The sequence below is a fragment of the Psammomys obesus genome, unplaced genomic scaffold (assembly GCF_907164565.1).
Source record: "Psammomys obesus unplaced genomic scaffold, mPsaObe1.curated_primary_1811, whole genome shotgun sequence".
In the NCBI taxonomy this organism is placed as follows: domain Eukaryota; kingdom Metazoa; phylum Chordata; class Mammalia; order Rodentia; family Muridae; genus Psammomys; species Psammomys obesus.
This window is the reverse complement of record NW_026585742.1, coordinates 15,030,068-15,050,793: the sequence shown is the minus strand read 5'-3', so window position 1 is coordinate 15,050,793 and position 20,726 is coordinate 15,030,068. Positions and strand designations below refer to the sequence as shown.

General features: G+C 39.9%; 1 protein-coding gene across 2 annotated transcripts in view; it reads left to right on the top strand.

The window, feature by feature from the left end:
- Aco1 (aconitase 1) overlaps positions 1–20,726 on the top strand; it is a 72,639-nt gene that overhangs the window by 15,974 nt on the left and 35,939 nt on the right. For both annotated transcript variants that reach the window (XM_055599129.1, XM_055599128.1), the window contains exons 2-4: positions 10,327–10,445; positions 11,227–11,395; positions 14,373–14,510. In XM_055599129.1, the coding sequence (XP_055455104.1) occupies positions 10,349–10,445; positions 11,227–11,395; positions 14,373–14,510 (404 nt within the window). In that variant the 5' untranslated portion in view covers positions 10,327–10,348. The remainder of the gene's footprint in view (positions 1–10,326; positions 10,446–11,226; positions 11,396–14,372; positions 14,511–20,726) is intronic.

The following is a 20,726-nucleotide window of genomic DNA, read 5'->3' as shown; positions in this document are numbered from 1 at the left end:
CCAGATTGATTTCCAAAGTGGTTGTACCAGTTTACATTCCCACCAGCAATGGAGGAGGGTTCCCCTTTCTCCACAACCTCACCAGCATGTGTTGTCCCTTGAGTTTTTCATCTTGGCCATTCTGATGGGTGTAAGGTGAAATCTCAGGGTCGTTTTGATTTGCATTTCCTTAATGGCTTATGAGGTTGAGCATTTCTTTAAGTGTTTCTCTGCCATTCGATATTCCTCTACAGAGAGTTCTCTGTTTAGCTCTGTTCCCCATTTTTTAATTGGATTACTTGGTTTGCTGCTTTTTAGCTTCTTTAGTTCTTTATATGTACTGGATATTAGTCCTCTGTCAGATAAAGGGTTGGTGAAGATTCTTTCCCAATCTGTAGGCAGTCATTTTGTTTAGATGATGTTGTCCTTTGCTTTACAGAAGCTTTTCAGTTTCATGAGGTCCCATTTATTGATTGTTGCTCTTAGAGCCTGTGCTGTTGGTGTTCTGTTCAGGAAGTTGTCTCCTGTACCAATGAGTTCTAGTTAATGTATCTCGTTTTATGTTGAAGTCTTTGATTCACTTGGACTTTAGTTTTGTGCAGGGTGATAGTATGGATCTATTTGCATTTTTCTACATATAGACATCCAGTTAGACCAGCACCATTTGTTGAAGATGCTGTCTTTTTTCCATTGTATGGTTTTGGCATTTTTGTCAAAGATCAGCTGTCCATAAGTGTGTGGGTTTATTTCTGGGTCTTCTGTTTGTTTCCACTGATCCACCATTCTGTTTCTATGCCAGTACCATGTAGTTTTTATAACTGTTGCTCTATAGTACAGCTTAAGATCAGGGATCGAGATACCTCCTGAAGATCTTTTATTGTAGAGGATTGTGTTAGCAATTCTGGGTTTCATGTGAATTCCATATGAAGTTGAGAATTTTTCTTTCCAGGTCTGTAAAGAATTGTGTTGGTAATTTGATGGGAATTGCATTGAATCTGTAGATTGCATTTGGTAAGATGGCCATTTTTACTATGTTAATCCTGCCAAGCCATATGCATGGGAGATCTTTCCATCTTCTGATATCTTCTAATTCTTTCTTCAGAGACTTGAAATTTTTTTCATACAAGTCTTTGACTTGCTTGGTTAGGGTTACACCAAGGTACTTTATGTCCTTTCTGGCTATTGTGAAGGGTTTTTTTTTCCCTAATTTCTTTCTCAGCCCTTTTGTCTTTTCTATACAGGAGGGCTACCGATTTTTTAGAGTTAATTTTGTATCCAGCCACTTTGCTGAAAGTATGTATCAGCTGTAGGAGTTACCTGGGGGAGTTTTTGGGGTCACTCACGTATACTATCTTATATCACTATCAAATAGTGATAATTTGACTTCTTCCTTTCCAATTTGTATTCCCTTGATCTACTTCAATTGTCTTATTGCTCTAGCAAGGACTTCACAAACTATGTTGAAGAGATATGGAGAGAGTGGGCAGCCTTGCCTTGTCCCTGATTTCAGTGGGATTGCTTTATGTTTCTCTCCATTTAGTTTGATGTTGTGTATAGGCTTGCTGTATATCACCTTTACTAGATTTAGATACGTGCCTTGTATCCCTGATCTCTCCAATACTTTAAACATGAATGGATGTTGGATTTTGTCAAACGTTTTTTCAGCATCTAGGGAGATTATCATGTGGTTTTTTTTTTTTCTTTCAATTTGTTAATATGGTGGATCACATTGATGGATTTCTGTATATTGAACCACCCCTGCATACCTGGGATGAAGTCTACTTGATTATAGTGGATGATATTTTTGATGTGTTCTTGTATTTGTTTTGCAAGTGTTTTGTTGAGTATTTTTGCATCAGTGTTCTTAAGGGAGATTGGCCTGAAATTTTCTTTGTTGAGTCTTTGTGAGGTTTATGTACCAAGGTGACTGTGGCTTCATAGAATGAGTTTGGTAATATTCCTTCTGTTTCTATTTTGTGGAATAGTTTGAAGAGAACTGGAATTAGCTCTTCTTTGAAGGTCTGGTAGAATTCTGCGCTGAAACCATCTGGTCCTGTGCTTTTTCTGGATGGGAGACTTTTGATGATCACTTCTAGTTCCTTGGGGGATATAGGACTATTTAATTGATTTACCTGGTCCTGATTCAGCTTTGGTAAGTCAAATCGATCAAGAAAATTGTCCATTTCATTTAGATTTTCAAATTTTGTGGCATATAGACTTTTGAAGTAAGTCCTAATGGTTGTTTGGATTTCCTCAGTGTCTGTAGTTATGTCCCCCTTTTCATTTCTGATTTTGTTGATTTGGGTGGTGTCTCTCTGCCTTTTAGTTAGCTTGGCTAAGGGTTTGTCGATCTTGTTGATTTTCTCAAAGAACCAGCTCTTGGTTTCATTGATTCTTTGAATTGTTTTATTTGTTTCTAATTGATTGATTTCAGCCCTGAGTTTGATTATTTTCAGCCGTCTACTCCTTTTTGGTGTGTCTGCTTCTTCTTTTTCTAGGGTTTTTAAGTGGGCCATTAAGTTGCTTGAATGAGCTGTCTCAAATTTCTTCTTGAAGGCACTTAGTGCTATGAACTTTCCACTTAGCACTGCTTTCATTGTGTCCCACAAGTTTCGGTATGTTGTGTCTTCATTTTCATTGAGTTCTAGGAAGACTTTAATTTCTTTCTTTATTTCTTCCCTGACCCAGCTGTCATTTAGTAACAAGTTGTTCACTTTCCATGTGTGTGTAGGCTTTTTGCTATTTCTGTTGTTGTTGAAGTCCAGCTTTATTCCATGGTGATCAGACAGGATACAAGGGATTATTTCAGTCTTCTTGTATCTGTTGAGGCTTGCTTTGTGACCAACTATATGGTCTATTTTGGAGAAGGTTCCATGAGGTGCTGAGAAGAAGGTAAATTCTTTTGTGTTTGGGTGTAAAGTTCTGTAAATGTCTGTGAGGTCCATTTGATTCATGACCTCTGTCAGAGATATTGTTTCTTTGTTTAATTTTTGTTTTGTTGACCTGTCCTTTGTTGAGAGTGGGGTGTTGAAGTCTCCCGCTATTAATGTGTTGGAATCGATGTGTGATTTAAGCTTTAATAATATTTCATGTATAAGTGCAGGTACTCTTGTATTTGGAGCATAGATATTCAGGATTGTGATGTCTTCCTGGTGGAATTTTCCCTTGGTGAGTATGAAATGTCCTTCCCCATCTCTTTTTATTAATTTTGGTTGAAAGTCTATTTTATGAGATAGTAGAATGGCTACTCCTGCTTGCTTCTTGGGTCCATTTGCTTGGAAAGCAGTCTTCCAACCTTTTACCCTCAGGTAATGTCTATCTTTGCGGCTTAGGTGTGTTTTTTGTATGCAACAGATTGCTGAATTTTGTTTACACATCCATTCTGTTAGTCTGTGTCTTTTTTTTTGGAGAATTGAGTCTATTGATGTTGAGAGAGATTAATGACCAGTGGCTGTTAGATCCTTTGATTTTGATGTTGGCTGTGGTCATAAGGTTGTGTGCTTGGTTGCTTTTTGTCTTATTGTATTGAGGTTACTTATTTCCTGTGTTTTCTTGAAAGTTGCTAGTTTTCTCGGGTTGTATTTTCCCTTCTAGTGTCTTCTGTAATGCTGGATTTGTGTGTAGGTATTGTTGAAATTTGTTTTTGTCATTGAATATCTTGTTTTCTCTGTCTATGAGGACTGAGAGTTTTGCTGGGTATAGTAGGCTGGGCTGACATCTGTGTTCTCTTAGGGTCTGCATGATATCCGTCCAGGCCCTTCTGGCTTTCATAGTCTCTATTGAGAAGTCAGGTGTGATTCTAATGGGTTTGCCATTATATGTTACTTGGCCTTTTTCCCTTCCAGGTTTTAGTATTTTTTTCTTCGTTCTGTATACTCACTATTTTGATTATTATATGGCTGGAGGATTTTCTTTTCTGGTCTAATTTATTGGATGTTCTGTAGGCCTCTTGTATTCTTATTGGCCTCTCCTTTAAGTTGGGGCAATTTTCTTCAATGATTTTGTTGAAAATATTTTCTGGGCCTTGGAGGAGAGAATCTTCTTTTTCCTCTATTCCTATTATTCTTAGGTTTTGTCTTTTTGTGTTGTCTTGAATTTCTTGGATGGTCTGTGTCAGGAATTTTTTAGATTTAACATTTTCTTTGACAGATACATCTAATTCTTCCATTGTATCTTCCACACCTGAGATTCTTTCTTCCATCTCTTGTAACCTATTGTTATGCTTACCTCTGTAGTTCCTGTTTTCTTCCCTAAGTTCTTTCTCTCCACAATTTCCTCCATTTGTGTTTTCCTTAATTTTTCCATTTCTATCTTCAGCTCTTGAGCCATTTTGTTGATTTCCTTCACCTGTCTGACTGAATTTCCTGTTTTTCCTTCAATTCCTGTAGCTGTTTGTTTGAACAATCCTCTGTTTCTTTTATTTCTTTTAGTGATTTAAGCATTTCCTCTCTAAAGGCCACAAACTGTTTGGCTGCAACTTCCTGTATTTCTTTACAGATGGCCATAATTTGTTTGACTTTATCTTCCTCTAGTTCTTTACGCATTTTATTTGTTTCCTCTGTTATCCTCTTCATAAGCATAGATGTTAGGTCATCTTCTTGAATTTCAATTATGCTGGGGTGTCCAGGGTTACTTGTCCCTGGATAACTGGGTTCTGGAGATGCCATATTGCTCTGTCTTTTGTTGTTTGAGCTTTTACGCTGGCCTCTACCCATTGGACTATCTTAGGTGTTTGGAGTTAGTTTCTGGTGGTTCCTGGGATCCTGTGGTGGAGAGAATCCCCTTGGCAGGGAGATGGTTTTTCCTGAAGGAAGCCTTCTCAGCTTTTTGGGTATAGTCACTGGATGGCCGGTGTTTTTCAGGAGTTGCCGCTGCTCACCTCAGGCATAGAGACTTGAGTGGTAACTGGTCCTTGTTAGTCGAGAGGGCTCTCCTCTCACCCGGGGAAGTCCTGAAGACAGCTGCCCAGCTTCTGGGTTTCTTGCTGTAAATTTAGTGATCTGCTGCTGTAACCTGTGTGTCCTGTGGTTTGGTCATTTTGTTAGGGGTAACTCGTTGCCCCTTGGAGCAGTATCTGGGGGTTGATCTCGGGGATTCCGGGCTCCTGTAGGTCTGAGGTTGGGGCTCTGTGCCCCAGTACCCAAGCGGTAATCTGTGGTGGGTTGGTTCTGCTCTCCTGGTAACAGCAAGCTATCTGGCACACAGCAGGTCCCTGGGTTGGGCAGGTCTACGGGCCCGTTTCCAGGGATATACTGGGTGGCCTAAGTCAGTCCCCTTTGCTTCATTCCCTGTGGGGCTTTCTCCCAATAGGGACTCCCAGTCTCTGTTGCCCTGGGGCGCACTCTCTGACTGTGCTGGAAAGCTGGTGTGCAGCAGCTGCTTGTGCCTGTGGCTGGAGCCCAGTTCAGTGATGGCGGCTCGTACCCGCTGGTCTGTGAGACTTTTTCTAGGGAAAGACTGGGTGACCCAAGTCAGTACCATTTCCTTCCTTCCCTGTGGGGTTTTCTCGAGACTGGGACTCCCAGTCTCTGGTGGTTTTTGTGCCCACCAATCAGCCTGGGAAGAATGATCAGGACACACAGGCGTGTGGCTCTGGTCCGGTGACCTTGTGCCCTTGGGACCTGGGTTCTCTTCTGGGTTCTGGCTGGGTGGCCTGAGCTTGGACCCAACTGGTTTCCACACCATGAGGGTTTCCTCTCACCTGGGAAACACGATCGCTGTTGTTTTAGGGCCCAGAGTTCAGTCTCTTGGTCGCTGTACGGAAAATGTTGTCCTGCTCCTCAGACACAGTGTTCTCCTGGTGACGCCATCTTGTCCCCCCTAATGATTTTTTTTAATGAAACTCAACTTAGCAATCAAATGGACTGTTAAAAAGCCAAACATGTTAATACAATACAACCCAAAGTTATACTAATTTGATACTTAACAAGAGTGATAGTAAAAAAATAAGTCTTTGTTTTCCATAATGAAATCACTGTGTTTCTATAAGAACAGGAAACATTGACTGTACTCATAACATACATTGAGTCTGAGCAGAGGTGCTGGGCAACATTGTTTGGGGTTGTATGACATGATGTCATGTACAGTGCAGTGTGCTCTGTGTGTGCAGAGAAGTTGCTCAATGCAGCATGGGTGAATACTGCCAGAAACATCTCAAAATCATTACCCATTTGATTTTGAGCTAATTTTTAGTAGTTGCATTAAAATTGCATTCCCCCAGGTGCAGTTACATAACCCATACAGAGTTGCAACCCACTATTTGAGAAAGGTGTATGTGGGGGGGGGGGGGGTTGCTCAGCTTGATGTCTGCTACACAGTGAGCAGGAAGTGCTTCTGTTCTCCTCTGATGTCTACAAGTAGAGTTTACTCTGTGACCATAATGCTATTTCAGTTACCAACCTCCTAAGGAGGGAGGCAGGAAGACCTCTTCTCACAAGCCAGTTTTTGCTGGAGCCATACTAGTCACTGCATCCATCCTAAAATACAACTTGGCAATGAATGGTGGTCAGCGTAGCAGCAATCATGTGAGGACTAGTGTTACCTTCGCATCTGAGAGCAGTGCTCATGAAATCAGCTGATTGGCCCTCACTGATGATAGATAGGTACAGTTTAGCAGTTGATTTAATTGTAAAGTTTTAGCTAGCACCTTTAGAACATGATGTGGGGATAGGAACGATTCAGAACTAAGACTATCTGAAGACATGAGTGACGCTTTTGCTCAGTCCTTGAAGTGTTTTCCAGCATTTCCCCCAACTGCATCCCTGGAGATGTTCTTCTGTTAATCTGTTGTGGTTTTTGTTGTTGTTGTTGTTGTTGTTGTTGTAGCAGGAAAAACAACAGCTTTATTGTTTTAGTTGCTACTGTGTAGGGTGAAACTTTTGAATGTTGTGCCTAAGGCATGAATGACGAATCCAAAAGCAATGTTGTGTTTGGAAACAGATGCCTTCTTCAAATTGACTTAATCTCATTTTCTGGACCCAAAAGATTTGCAAACTCCGTCTATAGACAAGTTTCCATGTCTCTTGTTAGAAAGAGTATTGATGGTTTTTTAGACTTGGTTGGTTGCTCACTTACTAAGATTTGCTAGCAAATCTCTTGCATTTGTGTGATTCTTCATCTTACATGCTTCCTAACTTCAAAAATGAAGGCCACAAGGCATCCTTTAACTCCGGCTCTAAGGAAGCAGAGACAGTTATATCTCTGTGAGTTCAAGGCCAGTCTTGTCTACATACCAAGTTCCAGTCAAAACAAAACAAAACAACAAAAACAAAAAACCTCAAAAAACAAACAAACAAAATGGCAAAAACTAAAGCCACTGTCCCCATGCAAGGGTACCTTGGTGTGTGTACTGGTTAGTATTTTTGCCAGCTTGACATGAACTAGAGTTACCTAGTCTATTAGTTAATTCTCCTATTGCTGTGATGAAACACCATAAGCAGGGCAGTGTATTGGGAAAAAAAATGAGTTTATTTGGGCTTAAGGCTCCAGAGGAATAAGAGTCCATGATGACAGCTCAGAGAAATGGCAGTGGATCTTGAAGCTAAAAGCTTCCATCTTGAGTCAAAAGCAGGAAGGGGGTAGGGAAGAGAATACTGGGAATAGCCTGTGGCTTTTAAATCTCAAAGCTTTTTCCCAGTGACTTACATTCTATAGCAAGGCCACACATGCTAAAACTACCCAAACAGTCCCACCAACTGGGGACCAACTATTCAAGCATCTGAGCCTATGGCGGACATTCTCATTCAAAGTAGCACATCTGGGAAGGAAGACTCTCGATTAAGAAGATGCCTCAATCAGATTGGCCTATAAACAAGTCTGTGGAGTATTTGCTTGATTTATAATTAATGTGGAAGGCTGTGGGTGATGCCATCCCTGGGCAAGTGGTCCTATGTTGTATAAAAGAGCAAGCTGAGCAATCCATGGGGAGCAAACCAATAAGCAGTGTTCTTCTGTGTCCTCTGCTTCTGTTCCTTCTTTCAGGCTCCTTCCCTGACCTCCCTCGATGATGGATTGTGACCCCAGAGTTGTAAGACGAAATAAATTTCCCCCTCCAAATTGGTTTTAGTCAGTGCTTTGTCACAACAACAGAAACTCATTCTAAGACAGTGTGCCTTGTCCCTGCTGTGCTGTAACTGCTTCTTCTCAAGACTATGTAGTCCAGGCTGAAGATCCGTTCAGTAAATGCTTCAGACTAGAAGATTTTACGTTATATACAGGCAGGGTGGTACATAGCTGTAATCCTAACACCTAGGAGGCAAAAGGAGGATTGCTGGCGTGAGTGCAAAGCTAACATTGGCTACATAGTGAGTAACAGGCTAGCCAGGGCTACAGCATGAGACCCTGTGTCAAAATATTCTTTCAGATGATTTTGGTTTTTGAAGTTTTGCTTGTGCACAGTTGGGTCTTTCAGTTGATGAAATGAGTTCTGCATATGAAGTTCATTTGGTTATGTTTCATATACCTCTTATACACATAAACCTAAAACTCATCTCATACGCTATCTGTTAGCGCACCTGTGTTTTAGTTGTGCCCAATAGTATGAGTTCAGTTATGTATCTTACATTTATGGTATCCTCTTAGTACACAAAAAGTTACAGTCATTTTAAATTTAAGAATTTTTTAGTTTGGCATACTAGTTCTGCACTACACTTTGGATAGATCCACAAATAGCTGTTTCTCTTAAAATTTGTAACTTTTTTGGTTTATTTTTATTTTATGTACATTGGTGTTTTGATTGCATGTTTGTTTGTGTGGGGATGTCGAATCCTCTAGAACGGGAGTTACAGACAATTGTGAGCCACCATGTGGGTGCTTGGAATTGAATTCAGGTCTTCTAGAAGAGCAGCCAGTGCTCTTAATTGCTGAGCCATCTCTGCAGCCTGCTTTGTAACTAGTTTTTTAAAAACTTACATGTGCTTATAGTTTAAAATGTAAATGATAGTAAAGGATACATAAAACCTAAGCCTTCCTCCTGAGATAACCAGTCTCAAAAGGGAGCCTTGTGTCCTTAGTGAAGAATTATATCATCTGTCTGTAGATACCCATACTTTGCATGCTCACAAACAATTTCATCCTCTACAATAATGTCATTTTAGCATACTGATCACTCTATAAATGTATCTACTATCTTAATACTATTTACTTGAATAAACTTTGAGATTAAGCAGGGAAATGCAAACTGTTATTATATTTAAATTAAAAAATATTGGGGAAGGGCTGGAGACATTGCTTAGGGGTTAAGAGTACTTTTTTTCCTATTCTTGCAGAGGACCTAGAGCACCTACATGGCAACTCATAAATGGCCTTAATTCCTGTCGCAGGTGACCAAACACCCAATCTGGCACCAGACCTACACAGCACACATACAGGCAAAACATTCATACATATAAAATACAATTAAATAAAATATTGGAGAATAGATTCATTGAAGGATGAGTTCTACCTTAGGGTGTTTTGCTTTCAGTTGTGTTGTTAAATGAAAGCACCTTTTATATGTATGGTAGACCTAGGAATAGTGTCTTCCTGAGCTAGGGTAGCTGTCCCCTGCAAACATATGTGGGGAGTGGGAAACTGATCTGAAGCCCAAAGGAAAAAGGAGAGAGCGAGAGAGGGTGGGTTCATAGACATCAGCACGTTGCTTACCATCAGATGCCAAGGGAAATCAGGAAAACTTCTGTTGTATTTGTTTACTAAAGTGCTGCAGAGATTTTAAAATAGAAACAAATAGAACAGTATCAGAAAGTAAGCTCATGGGTCTCTACTTCCAGGTTGAAGTTTGATACAATTTCACCAGTTGTAGTGCCTTTACTGAAGCAGAGGCAGAAGGATCATAATAGGCAGAGGCAGAAAGATTAGAAAATTGATACAGATACATAAACTCACCTGTATGGCTGCCTGGCTTCTGCTAAAAGATGAGTCCAGTTTCAAGATGTGCTTATATAGCCAAGATTTTCTGTGAGGTGTATCTTGTGTTTCCTCTTTTTCTGCATAAAGTTCATGGAAAATGTTGGAAGATTGTAGAAATAGGACAGAAGGTATATGGGCTGTTTGCTGTTTTGAGAAGCTGATGCTGGCTTTCAGACATGGTAGCTTCGCAAGAAACACATTTGTTCTAGACTAACTCTTGTATTGATTTAAGTCCTATCCCACCTGCAATTTTGAAAAGTTAATAAATGATTTGTTTATGTAAACATGTACCAGAATTTCTCCAAAGAGCCCAGCTTCCAAAATAAAAATTAAGTTAAAATTTAATTTTTATTAATTCTTTGAGAATTTCATACATGAATAAAATATATTTTGATTATATTCACCCTCCTCTTAATTGCTCCCAATATTTTTGTTTTTCAGGGACACGTGACCACCAATAATCATGAAAAACCCATTTGCACACCTTGCTGAGCCCTTGGACCCTGCACAACCAGAAAAGCGATTCTTCAATTTGAATAAATTGGAGGGTTCCAGATATGGTAGGTGCATTGCTTTGTGATGTAAGTGCTCTGTTAGCACCTGGTTTCATGTTTGTACAGTTGACTATGCAATTACTTAGCTTTTCGGAGAGTTGGAAGAAATCATAAACAATGGGTGAATGTCAGTTAATACACAGATACACACATACTTTCCAAATATAAATATTACTGTCTTTTCTTGTTCATTGTAGTAATTTTCATATATTTCAAGATATAATTTTTCTTTTGTAAATAAAATAGATTTTTTACATGAATTACCAGTTTTATATGCAGTGGCCATGCTATATTGTCTTTATGGTGTTTAATTGTAAATGGGTCATTTTCTCATTTGTTTCTTAAATATTTGTTTCTCATTAGTTTCTTAAATATTATTCTGTGTATCTGTAAAAATACATATTACTTGCTACATACCACACAGTGAGAGGCTGGACTGATGGTGGACTATGGTGACTTCATGGGAGCTTTTCTTTCTGTTACGGGAATTAAGAAAAAAAAAAAAAAACCCAACCATTTAACATAAATAAATAAACTGATTTTTTTAGCTTAGTCTTTAAGTATTTTCAACTACTGAATGTCTCTTCAACCCCACTGTACATAGTTTTCACCATGTATACATTTTAATCTTGTCACTTTACTCTCTTTCCCTGTTAGAAGAAAATCCAATGTCTTATATCAAGTTTATCTAAAAATTGGCTTTAAAGAGAGCTCTGAATGGAAGGTGCCCTGTGTTTTTTTGTTTTTTGTTTTTGTTTTTTTTAATGCTTTCTACCCTTACTCCTAGGACGCTTACCATTTTCTATCAGAGTTCTCCTGGAGGCAGCCATTCGGAACTGTGACGAGTTTTTGGTGAAGAAAAATGACGTTGAAAATATTCTGAATTGGAATGTCATGCAGCATAAGAACATAGAAGTGCCCTTTAAACCGGCCCGTGTCATCCTGCAGGACTTTACGTGAGCCTGTCACTTCTCTGTCTGCCTCCCTTGTCAGTCTGTCAAGAAAGGTTTTGCTTTCTTTCCCAGTAACCAGGTGGTACAAGGAGAGCAAGAGGCTCTTCCCTCTGAACAAGAAAAGACTGCTGTGTCTCACAGTCACACCCTCTCAGCAGTGACAGGGGCTACTGTCCTCAGAAGTACCCTGGGAGGTGCTGTGTGCTGTCTTCTGTGCTTGAGCCAGTTTCAGGTTGCTGTGCCCTTCCAGAGGAGAGATGAGGCGCTTCATGAGGCCTGGCTCCCACTCATCTCACAGCCTGCTGCGCCTGGAACCTGTCATTGAGGCCAAATTCCTCAGACACAAGCTTCACACTTGCAGTGATGTTTTTTTATTCCTTTGGTGGACCCAGCTTTTTTATGTAGAAATCACCAGATTTTATATTTTAATGATTTAATTTGTATAAGTTTGATTGAAAAGCCATTTTTTATTCTAATTACTCCTTTCCTTTTTTTAATTGTGTATAATCCTTGTATATGTTACACTGTTACATAGTAGGTAATGTCCATTGAGCATGGGGATACCGCCTAGTCCCCTTCTCCTCCCTTTCCCTCCTGTAGGCACATTCCTCTCCTAGTCAGCTTCATATGTGCTTTCCTGTGATATACACAGACAACTTTAGGTATTTACATAAAATATAGGAACTACAAATGAGAGAAAGCTATATCTGTCTTTCTGACTGGCATGTCTCACTCTATATATTGTCTCCAGTAGCATTCATTTTCCTGCACATGATTTAATTCTTGGGGTTAAATGAAACACTCAAGGGCTAACAACATCTGCACTGTATGTTTTGTGACAGTGCTTGTATCCACTGCTCTTCCTTAGACACGTGGTTGGTTATGTAACTTAGCTGCTGGGGCAGGGCTGCCCTGAACACGGGTTTGCAGTGTCACTGTGATGTATTCGCTGGGAGCCGTTGGGGAAATGCCCAGGAGTGGTGTGGCTGGGTTATATGGAACATGTGAAATATTTAGCTCTTTAAGAATCCCATTGTGGATGGACTAATGTCCATTCTCACCCACACTGTGTGCTGTTCCCTTTGGTCCATGTCCTCAATATGTGTTGATGATTTTCTCTGTGTGTGTGTGCGTGTGTGGTGGTGGTGGGGGTTCAAGGCAGGGTTTCTCGATGTTGTCTTGGCTGTCCTGGACTCGATTTGCAGACCAGGCTGGCCTTGAACTCACAGAGATCTGCCTGCCTCTGCCTCCATTGCTGGGATTATAGGCACGTGCCTCATGGCCCAGCATTGATGATTTTCTTAATGAATTCCACTCTGACAAGAGTGAAATAGAATCCCAATATAATTTTAATATGTTTTTCTTAGGTGGCTAGTGAGGAATTAAACATTTTTATGTGTTTATTGGTCATTTTTTTTTCTTTTAAGAACTGTCTTTTCATTAGTTAGTCTGTTTGTTGATTGGGTTGTTTGCTTGTTTAGTTTTTGAGACCTCTGCATATTTTAGGTGTTAGTTCTATGTCCTCTGTGTTGATAGCAAAGATTATCTCCCATTGTGTTGACTGCATCTTCACTTTATAAACTATTTCCTTTAGTGCAGAAGCTTTTTCATTTTATGAGGTCTCATTTGTCAACTGTTGGTCCTATTTCTTGAGTAGACTGAAATTCTACAGAGAAAGAACTTGCCCACACTTATGTCTTAAAGTGTTTTCCCCACTATTCTTGTAATGATTTCATAGTTTCAGGTCTAATGTTAGGTTTTTGATCCATTTGGTGTTTGTTTCTAGTTTCTTTTACATGTAGATAGTCAGTTTTCCCAGCATCATTTATCTTTTCTCCGATATAAAGCAGCATTTTCCCCTAAATCTGGGGGACAATCCTGTTCGAATTTCTATCTGGATCCCTATTCTGTTTTACTGATCCACGTGTCTGTTTTTGCGTGAGTACCTTGATGGGTTTTTGTTGTTGTTGTTGTTGCTACTACTATTGCCCTGCAGTATAACTTGAAATCAAGAATGATGAAATCTCCAGGATTGTTCATTTTACTCCGAATGGTGGTGAGTGTTGTCAACTTGACAGACTCTAGAATCACATGGGAGAAAGGTCTCTGAGAGATGTCTATGATGGATTATCTTGATCACATTAATTGATGTGGGAAGTGGGGGTAGGACTGTCTTAACTGTGGGTGGGCTGGTTCCCTGGGGAAGAGATCCCAGACTGTACAGTGGAATGCAGTGTGAAAGTGGAACATTGGCATGCACATGTTCTTAGCTTTCTTGATCAACTGCTTCCAGCTTCTGCCTTACCTTCCTTCTGTTAAGGGCTACAGTACAGTAATCCCTTTCCTCCAAAAGGAGTGGCATTTGTCATAATAATTAATCATAGCATGAGAAAAGCTAAGATGCCCAAGTTTTTGCAGCCTGGGGTCTTTTGTGCATCCATGTAGATTTTAATGTTGTATTTTTCCATTTCTGTGAAGAATAGCATTGGAATTTTGATGAGGATTGCATTGAGCCAGCAGATGATTTGTTAATATAGCCACTTTCACAACATTGATTCTTCCAGTCCATGAGTATGGAAATCTGTCCATCTTCTAGTGTCTTCAGAGTCTTTGGTGTTTTGAGGTTTTCATTGTAGACACCTTTCACTTCTTTGGTTATTCTTATTCCAAGGTGTACACTCCTTGGAGTTTGGTCTAAAGTGGAAGGGGTGCTCTGGGAAGCAGTCACCCTAGTCAGGGTACTTGAATGTCAACATACCAGCTTTCCCACGGTTTCTTGTGTTCGAGTTCTATAGGAGGTTCTACTCATTCATACTGCTTTCTGCCCAAGGAAATGTATTTAGAAACTTAACACTTTTCTGAGACACCTGTTATTAGCTCCTCTGAAGAAATGGTCCCTTGTCAGTATTAACACTGGCAAACCTGTGGAATCCAGTCACACACATTTATGGCTGTTTTATGCTTGCCTCTCTTTCTGTAGGGGTGTGCCTGCTGTGGTTGACTTTGCAGCAATGCGCGATGCTGTGAAGAAGCTGGGAGGAAATCCAGAGAAAATAAATCCTGTCTGTCCTGCTGACCTTGTAATTGATCATTCCATCCAGGTTGATTTCAACAGAAGGTGAGGAGGGTTAGGAGGAATTTTTTGCTTTTCTACTTTGTGAAAAATATTGGAATACATATCTTTTAAAAATATGTCAGGTTAGGCTGATGGTAGCTTAGCAAGTTGGGGTTCTTGCTACCAAGCCTGAGGACCTGAGTTTCATCCTTGGAACCCACATGGTAGAAGGAGAGAACCAACTTCCATGAATCATCCTCCGGTCTACATGAGGGCCACGGTACAAGCGTGCACACACAAATCGATATACACACAAATAAGTAAAGGTAAGAAGGGTTTTAATGTATTTAAGAATATCTTTAAAGGTGTTCCAGTGAAAACTATAGGAGAAATGGATTGTGTAAACTGAATTATTGCTTGTCTGTTCAAGTTGGATAGGAGTGGTCTGCATCTAGAAGCTTGAATCTATCTTGAAGTCTATTTCAAAACACATTTTGCCATGAGAGCTTGTCAGTACAAGAGCACATCTCACTTTAAAAGAGCTAGGCTGCTTTTAATCAACAGAGGCTTTATTTAAAAACAGAAATACAGAGATACAGAGAATACAGAGATACACAGAAATACAGAGATACACAGGGAGTATATCTCACTACCTGTGCCTCGCCATAGTACCTGCACTTGTTTTACCTTTCATCTCTTCTGCTTGGGGTACATCCTCACCCCAGCCTGTCCTGCCAAAGTCTGTCCCATCTTTCACAGCCAGATTAAATTCCCGTGTGTCCGAATCCCCACATTATCCAGCCTATGACATGTTCATCTCAATAGATTCATTGTCTAGAATGGACCTATAAGTCGAGGGAGTGAGGTGTCCCTGGTTTCCTAGACTGGAGCTGTGCATGCAATAGACACTTAAAATAACTAAAGCCAGTGACCTTGAAATTACCCCTAGGTTAAAGGAGAAGCTAAGTTAACATGACTAAGATATCTCTACATGGGGACACACTAAATCTCTGAGGCTGACTGGAGGGGGAGGTTTCCTTTTCATCTATCTCCTCTCCCTTGACATCCAAAGGTGTGGATATTAAAATGTCTTTACAGAGGAATTAAACATATGACTTTACAGTTGTAAACTACCACCTTAACAATGGACTCTCAATAAAGATATAAAAAAGTGAATACTTCTTAAGCAAAATACTTGTAGCGTTTATAATAATAATCTGTTCAAAGGTATTTAGGTCTTGAGTTTAAAAGTCAAGTAGTGATGGTCAGTCTTCCTGGGCTGCTTATTTTAGTGAGCTTTCTGTCTTAAATCTCATTCTCCAAAAAGAACTTTTACTTAAATTGGAATGATTTAAATTGGAGACTGAGTTTTTGGGCTAGTTGGAATCCAGATAGCAAACATTCCAGTGCATTCCCAGTCCTTTTATGATGCACTAGAAGGCTCAGAAAGCTGAGCTGTACTGAAGTAGAATCCAGGAAATGCATATAGTGCATGTAGTGGACCTTGGACCCAGAGAACACCTGAGAAATGTTAAGCTTGAGAAAAAAAGAAAGTAGTTGCCTCTGCCCTTTGAATCAGAATGGTGTGGACAGGCAGGGAAAGGGTAAGAGGAAACACTATTATTTGTTCTTTTCTCCAAAAGGCAGAATTTATATCATCAAACCATGAAAGTTCTTATACAAAGATAGGCTTAAAACTCAGCTATTGTTGTAGAAAAATAACCCAACGATCTCAATGACAGTCAACAGTGAGAACTTTTTTCTGACATGTTTGCAGGTTGGTTGGATGGTGAGCTGACCCCAGTGAGGATGATTGGGCAGCTCTGTCTCTTGTGGTAGTGGCTGGGCTGGCTGGTAATACTGAAGTGCAGGGCAGCTGAGATGCACCATTTTCCTTGTGTTTCTTTGGCTAAAGAAGAAGCAGTTATCTGGTGACCTGGGGGGAGGGGTCAAAAACAAAATGTCTCATAAAGTTCACTCAGCAATTACAGAGCTACTTCTGTTCACAGTAATCATGATTGGCTGACATGGTTCAGTCAAAATCAGGGTATTAAGCCCAGTCCAACTATTGTAGGTAAGGTTATTGAGCATTGGTTTACACAAAGGGAAGCAATCAATGTAAAGAGGTGGGCATCTGACAGAGGTATGACTGTATAATGGATATCTGTAAGTGGAGAAGGAATTTCTCCACATTCTGCTAAGTATTTGTAGGAGTAGCAGTTTGTATTTTAGTTAGAGTTCAAATAATTGGATATATACAGTAATTTTAATTATAAGGAAATAATTTTGAATATGTCAAATGTCTTGACTAGAAAGACTTCTCAATTTAGAATCAAAAAAAGAAAAAAGGGAAAAGTGTACAGATACAGTGATTTCAAAGATAAAAAATAAATCATTTGCAACAAATACGGTAAAGACTATATCTTAATATGTAAAGAACTATGTAATCTCTTGGGAGTCAGAATCAGGCTGAGTTCAGAGAGTTAGAGGCAAGTCAGGGCTGCATAGTTAGATTGTGTCTCAAAATAAAAAAAAAGAAAAGAAAATCAATATGTAATCCATTTAGAGTAATAGACTCAGCCAATAAAAGTGCAAAGAACAATATATATTTCTAGCTTGAAAATGTCAGAGGTGAACAGAATGAAAAGATTTTTCAACCAAGGACCATGCCTGGAGAGGACTTGGCTCAGATGTAGCCCATAGACTTAGTCTCTTAAGTGGGTTTCCTAGTAAGGTGAGCAGCGGCTATCTCTGGCATGATACTCAGTGGCAGGCTCTTCCCTTACCTCACCCTGAGGAGTGCAGCCTTGCCAGGCCACAGAGGAAGATAGTGCAAACAGTCCTGATGAGATCTGATAGGCTAGGGTCAAATAGAAGGGGAGGAGGACCTCCCCTACCAGTGGACTAGGGGATGGACATAGGAGGAGAAGAGAGAGGGAGGGAGGGAAGGATTGAGAGGAGATGAGGGAGGGGCCACAGCCAGGATACAAAGCAAATAAATGTAATAAATAATTAATTTTAAAAAAATTTAAAAAGCTTTTTCAGCTTTGCAGGTAATGAAAAGGTAAAATAAGTGTTTCTAATACCATTTTTTCTCATAAATATAATTAAGATTAAACCTTAATATTCAAAATGTCATGAGGGAGACATTTATGTGCACTGCTAATTGCCCTGCATTTGGACATGATGAGAGCAGTATGTAGTAAGACCTGAGAAACTTCTGTGTCTCTGGGCTGGAGAGATGGCTTAGCTGTTAAGAGTTCATACTAAGCTTAGTTTCTAGAGCTTCTACTGGGATTCTCACACTGCCAGGAACTCTAGCTCCAGGGACCTGACACCCTTCTTTGGTTTGTAGGGGGCACTCCACATGCACTCACATGCACTGACAAGCACACAGACGCACAACTAAAAATAAAATTAATCTTTAAAAAGAAAGCATTTCATTGTCCTTTTACCTGGGATTTCTGCATTCAAACATACTTCCAACTAATACTGAAAATTCAGAAAAAGCTTCATGGCCTGTGTACTGGCTGGTTTCATGTCAACTTGTCACAAAATAGAGTCATCAGAGAGGAGGGAACCTCAGTTGAGAACATGCTTCCATAACATCTGGCTATAGGCAAGTCTGTGGGGGCATCTTCTTAATTACTGATTCATGGGGGAGGGTCCAGCCCATTGTCGGTGGTGCCATACTTGGCTAGTGGTCCTGGGTTCTATAACAAAGCAGGTTGAGCAAACCATAGGGGCAAGCCAGTAAGCAGCACTGCTCCATGGTCTGTACATCAGTTCCTGCCCTATTTGAGTTTCTGCCTTCCCTTGGTGATGGACTGTCACCTGGAAGTGTAAGCTTTATAAACCCTTTCTTCCCCAAGTTACCTTGGTTATGGTGTTTCATCACAATAGTCACCCTTACTAAGGTAGCCAGAAATTAAAAGTATTATAAATGGAAAGCTAGACCCCTTCTAGATGTCCCGCAAAGGAGAATGATGTATTGAATTATGGCATACTCTGAAGTGGATTACTTGGATGTTTGGAATGTGCTCACATTGCAGCTCAGTGTGCTAGAATCTAAGTTGTGTGTATGAATAATCACAAACCTATCCAGGTTTTGCAACTATCAAAAGAGGTGCCAGACTGCTAAACAGTCACCTCTGAGATTCTGTATTTTTGTTTGGTTGGGTGGGTGGTTTTTTTGTTTTTTGTTTTGTTTTGTTTTAGTTTTAAAAACGTTATTTATTTATTTTTATTAATTACAGTTTATTCACTATTCACTTTGTATCCCAACTATAGCTCCCTCCCAATCCTACCCTCCCTCCCTCTTTTCCACCCATGCCCCTCCCCCAGTCCACTGATAGGGGAGTTCCTCCTCCCCTTCCATCTGATCCTAGTCTATCAGGTCTCATCAGGACTGGTTGCATTGTCTTCCTCTGTGGCCTGGTAAGGCTGTTCCCCCCTCAGGGGGAAGTAATCAAAGACCATGTCAGAGATAGTCCCTGTTCCCTTTAGTAGGGAACCTACTTGGAGGGTGAGCTGCCATGGGCTACGTCTGTGCAGGGATTCTAGGTTATCTCCATGCATAGTCCTTGGTTGGAGTATCAGTCTCAGGAAAAGACCTCTGAGCCCCAATTTTTTTTACAACAAGAAATTATTATTTTATAATTTTAGAAGGTCTTTCAAAAATATCCACACACCAAAAAAAGAGAATATTCAAAGGGAAACAAAGTCAAGTAGGTTCCATACATCCTCAAAGGAAATTAGAAAATAATTCTCTTATTAATATTGAAATATTTAAGCCAGATAAATTCAGTATGCATAAAAATATGACCAGACTACTGAATTGGCAAATCTTGGACAAACAGACTGACTTCTCCCACCTTTTCCAACCTCTTGGCCCCAGAACCTTCCTTGGGGGTTGTTTCTCTCCCATGCCTCCTTTAAATCACATGAGCACTGCTCAATGTTTGGAAAGAAGTTAAAATATAGTCAATATAGTACCCTACTTGAAGAATTTTCTGAAGTGTAACCTCATAAGTAATAATACAGTTACCTCACAAAGTCATTGCGATGTCACCTTAAAGCAGTATTTCTCAACCTATGGGTCATGACCCCTTTGGGTGTCTCCCAAATCTTTTAAAGGGGTCACATGTCAGATAAACTGCATATCAGATACTTACATTACGATTCATAGCAGTAGCAAAATTATAGTTATGAAGTAGCAATGAATTTTATAGTTGGGAGTGAGCACAACAGGAGGAATATAATATAAAATACAGGGGTAAATATTGCATACAGATTTAAATTTAATGCACATATTAGAATGTTTCTGTTACAGACATTTTTGTGTGATGTCTTTTAAAAACTGTTTTTAGGCTTATTTATTTTGTATGTATTTGTTTGGGAGTGTGGGTGGTGCGCATGTGTGTAGGCCAGAGGACATGTCACCCATGGGAGTAAATGCTCTCCTTTCACCATGTGGACTTGACTTCAGGGATGAAACTTAGATTGTCAGTGTGGCAGCAGGTGCCTTTACCCTATGAGCCACATCACCAGCCCCATTGTGGTTGGTTGGTTAGTTGATTGGTTGGTTGGTTGATTGGTTGGTTGGTTAGATGGTTGCTTAGCTGGTTGGTTGGTTTTAGTGGATTTATTGTTGCTTTATTTTCCTTGAGTTTCAGTTTTGGAGGCTGACTTTTAATTCAAAGGAATTAAATATGCTATGCAGCAACTATTATGAAAGTGAGTGTTGTGGGGTTATTCCCAGCTCCGCTATAGAAAGGATATGGAAAAGCTGGATAACGGTGTCAGGGTGGCACATTTTCAATACTTAGGAGCTCTTTGTCTGATTTGAATATAATTTTGCTCCCATCATCTCTAGCAGCTGAGGACGTAACTAGCATGTTGTTGTCATGTGTCCTGTATTTATCCCAGAAGTACCCCTGGTTTCTCCCCAAGAATTATATAACAGTTTATGACTAGGTTTCACAAGAATGAAAGCTATTTTCTCTGGAAATATTACTTGTGACTTTCTAGGCTCTACTCCATTAAAGTCTCAGACACTATAAATGCGAACTTATGTTGCATAATTAAGGGATTATTATCCCTTCTATTTATGAAGCCATTCACATTTGGAGACCTCATTAGTTCTCTAGTTTGGAGCTAGGCAAGTTGACACTTTGTAATCCTAGTACCTTGAACCCTAACATAGCAGGATGAGGAGCTTGAGGCCCTGTCTCAAAAAACAAAAGACAAGAACAGGCTCACTAGACTATGCTAACTTAG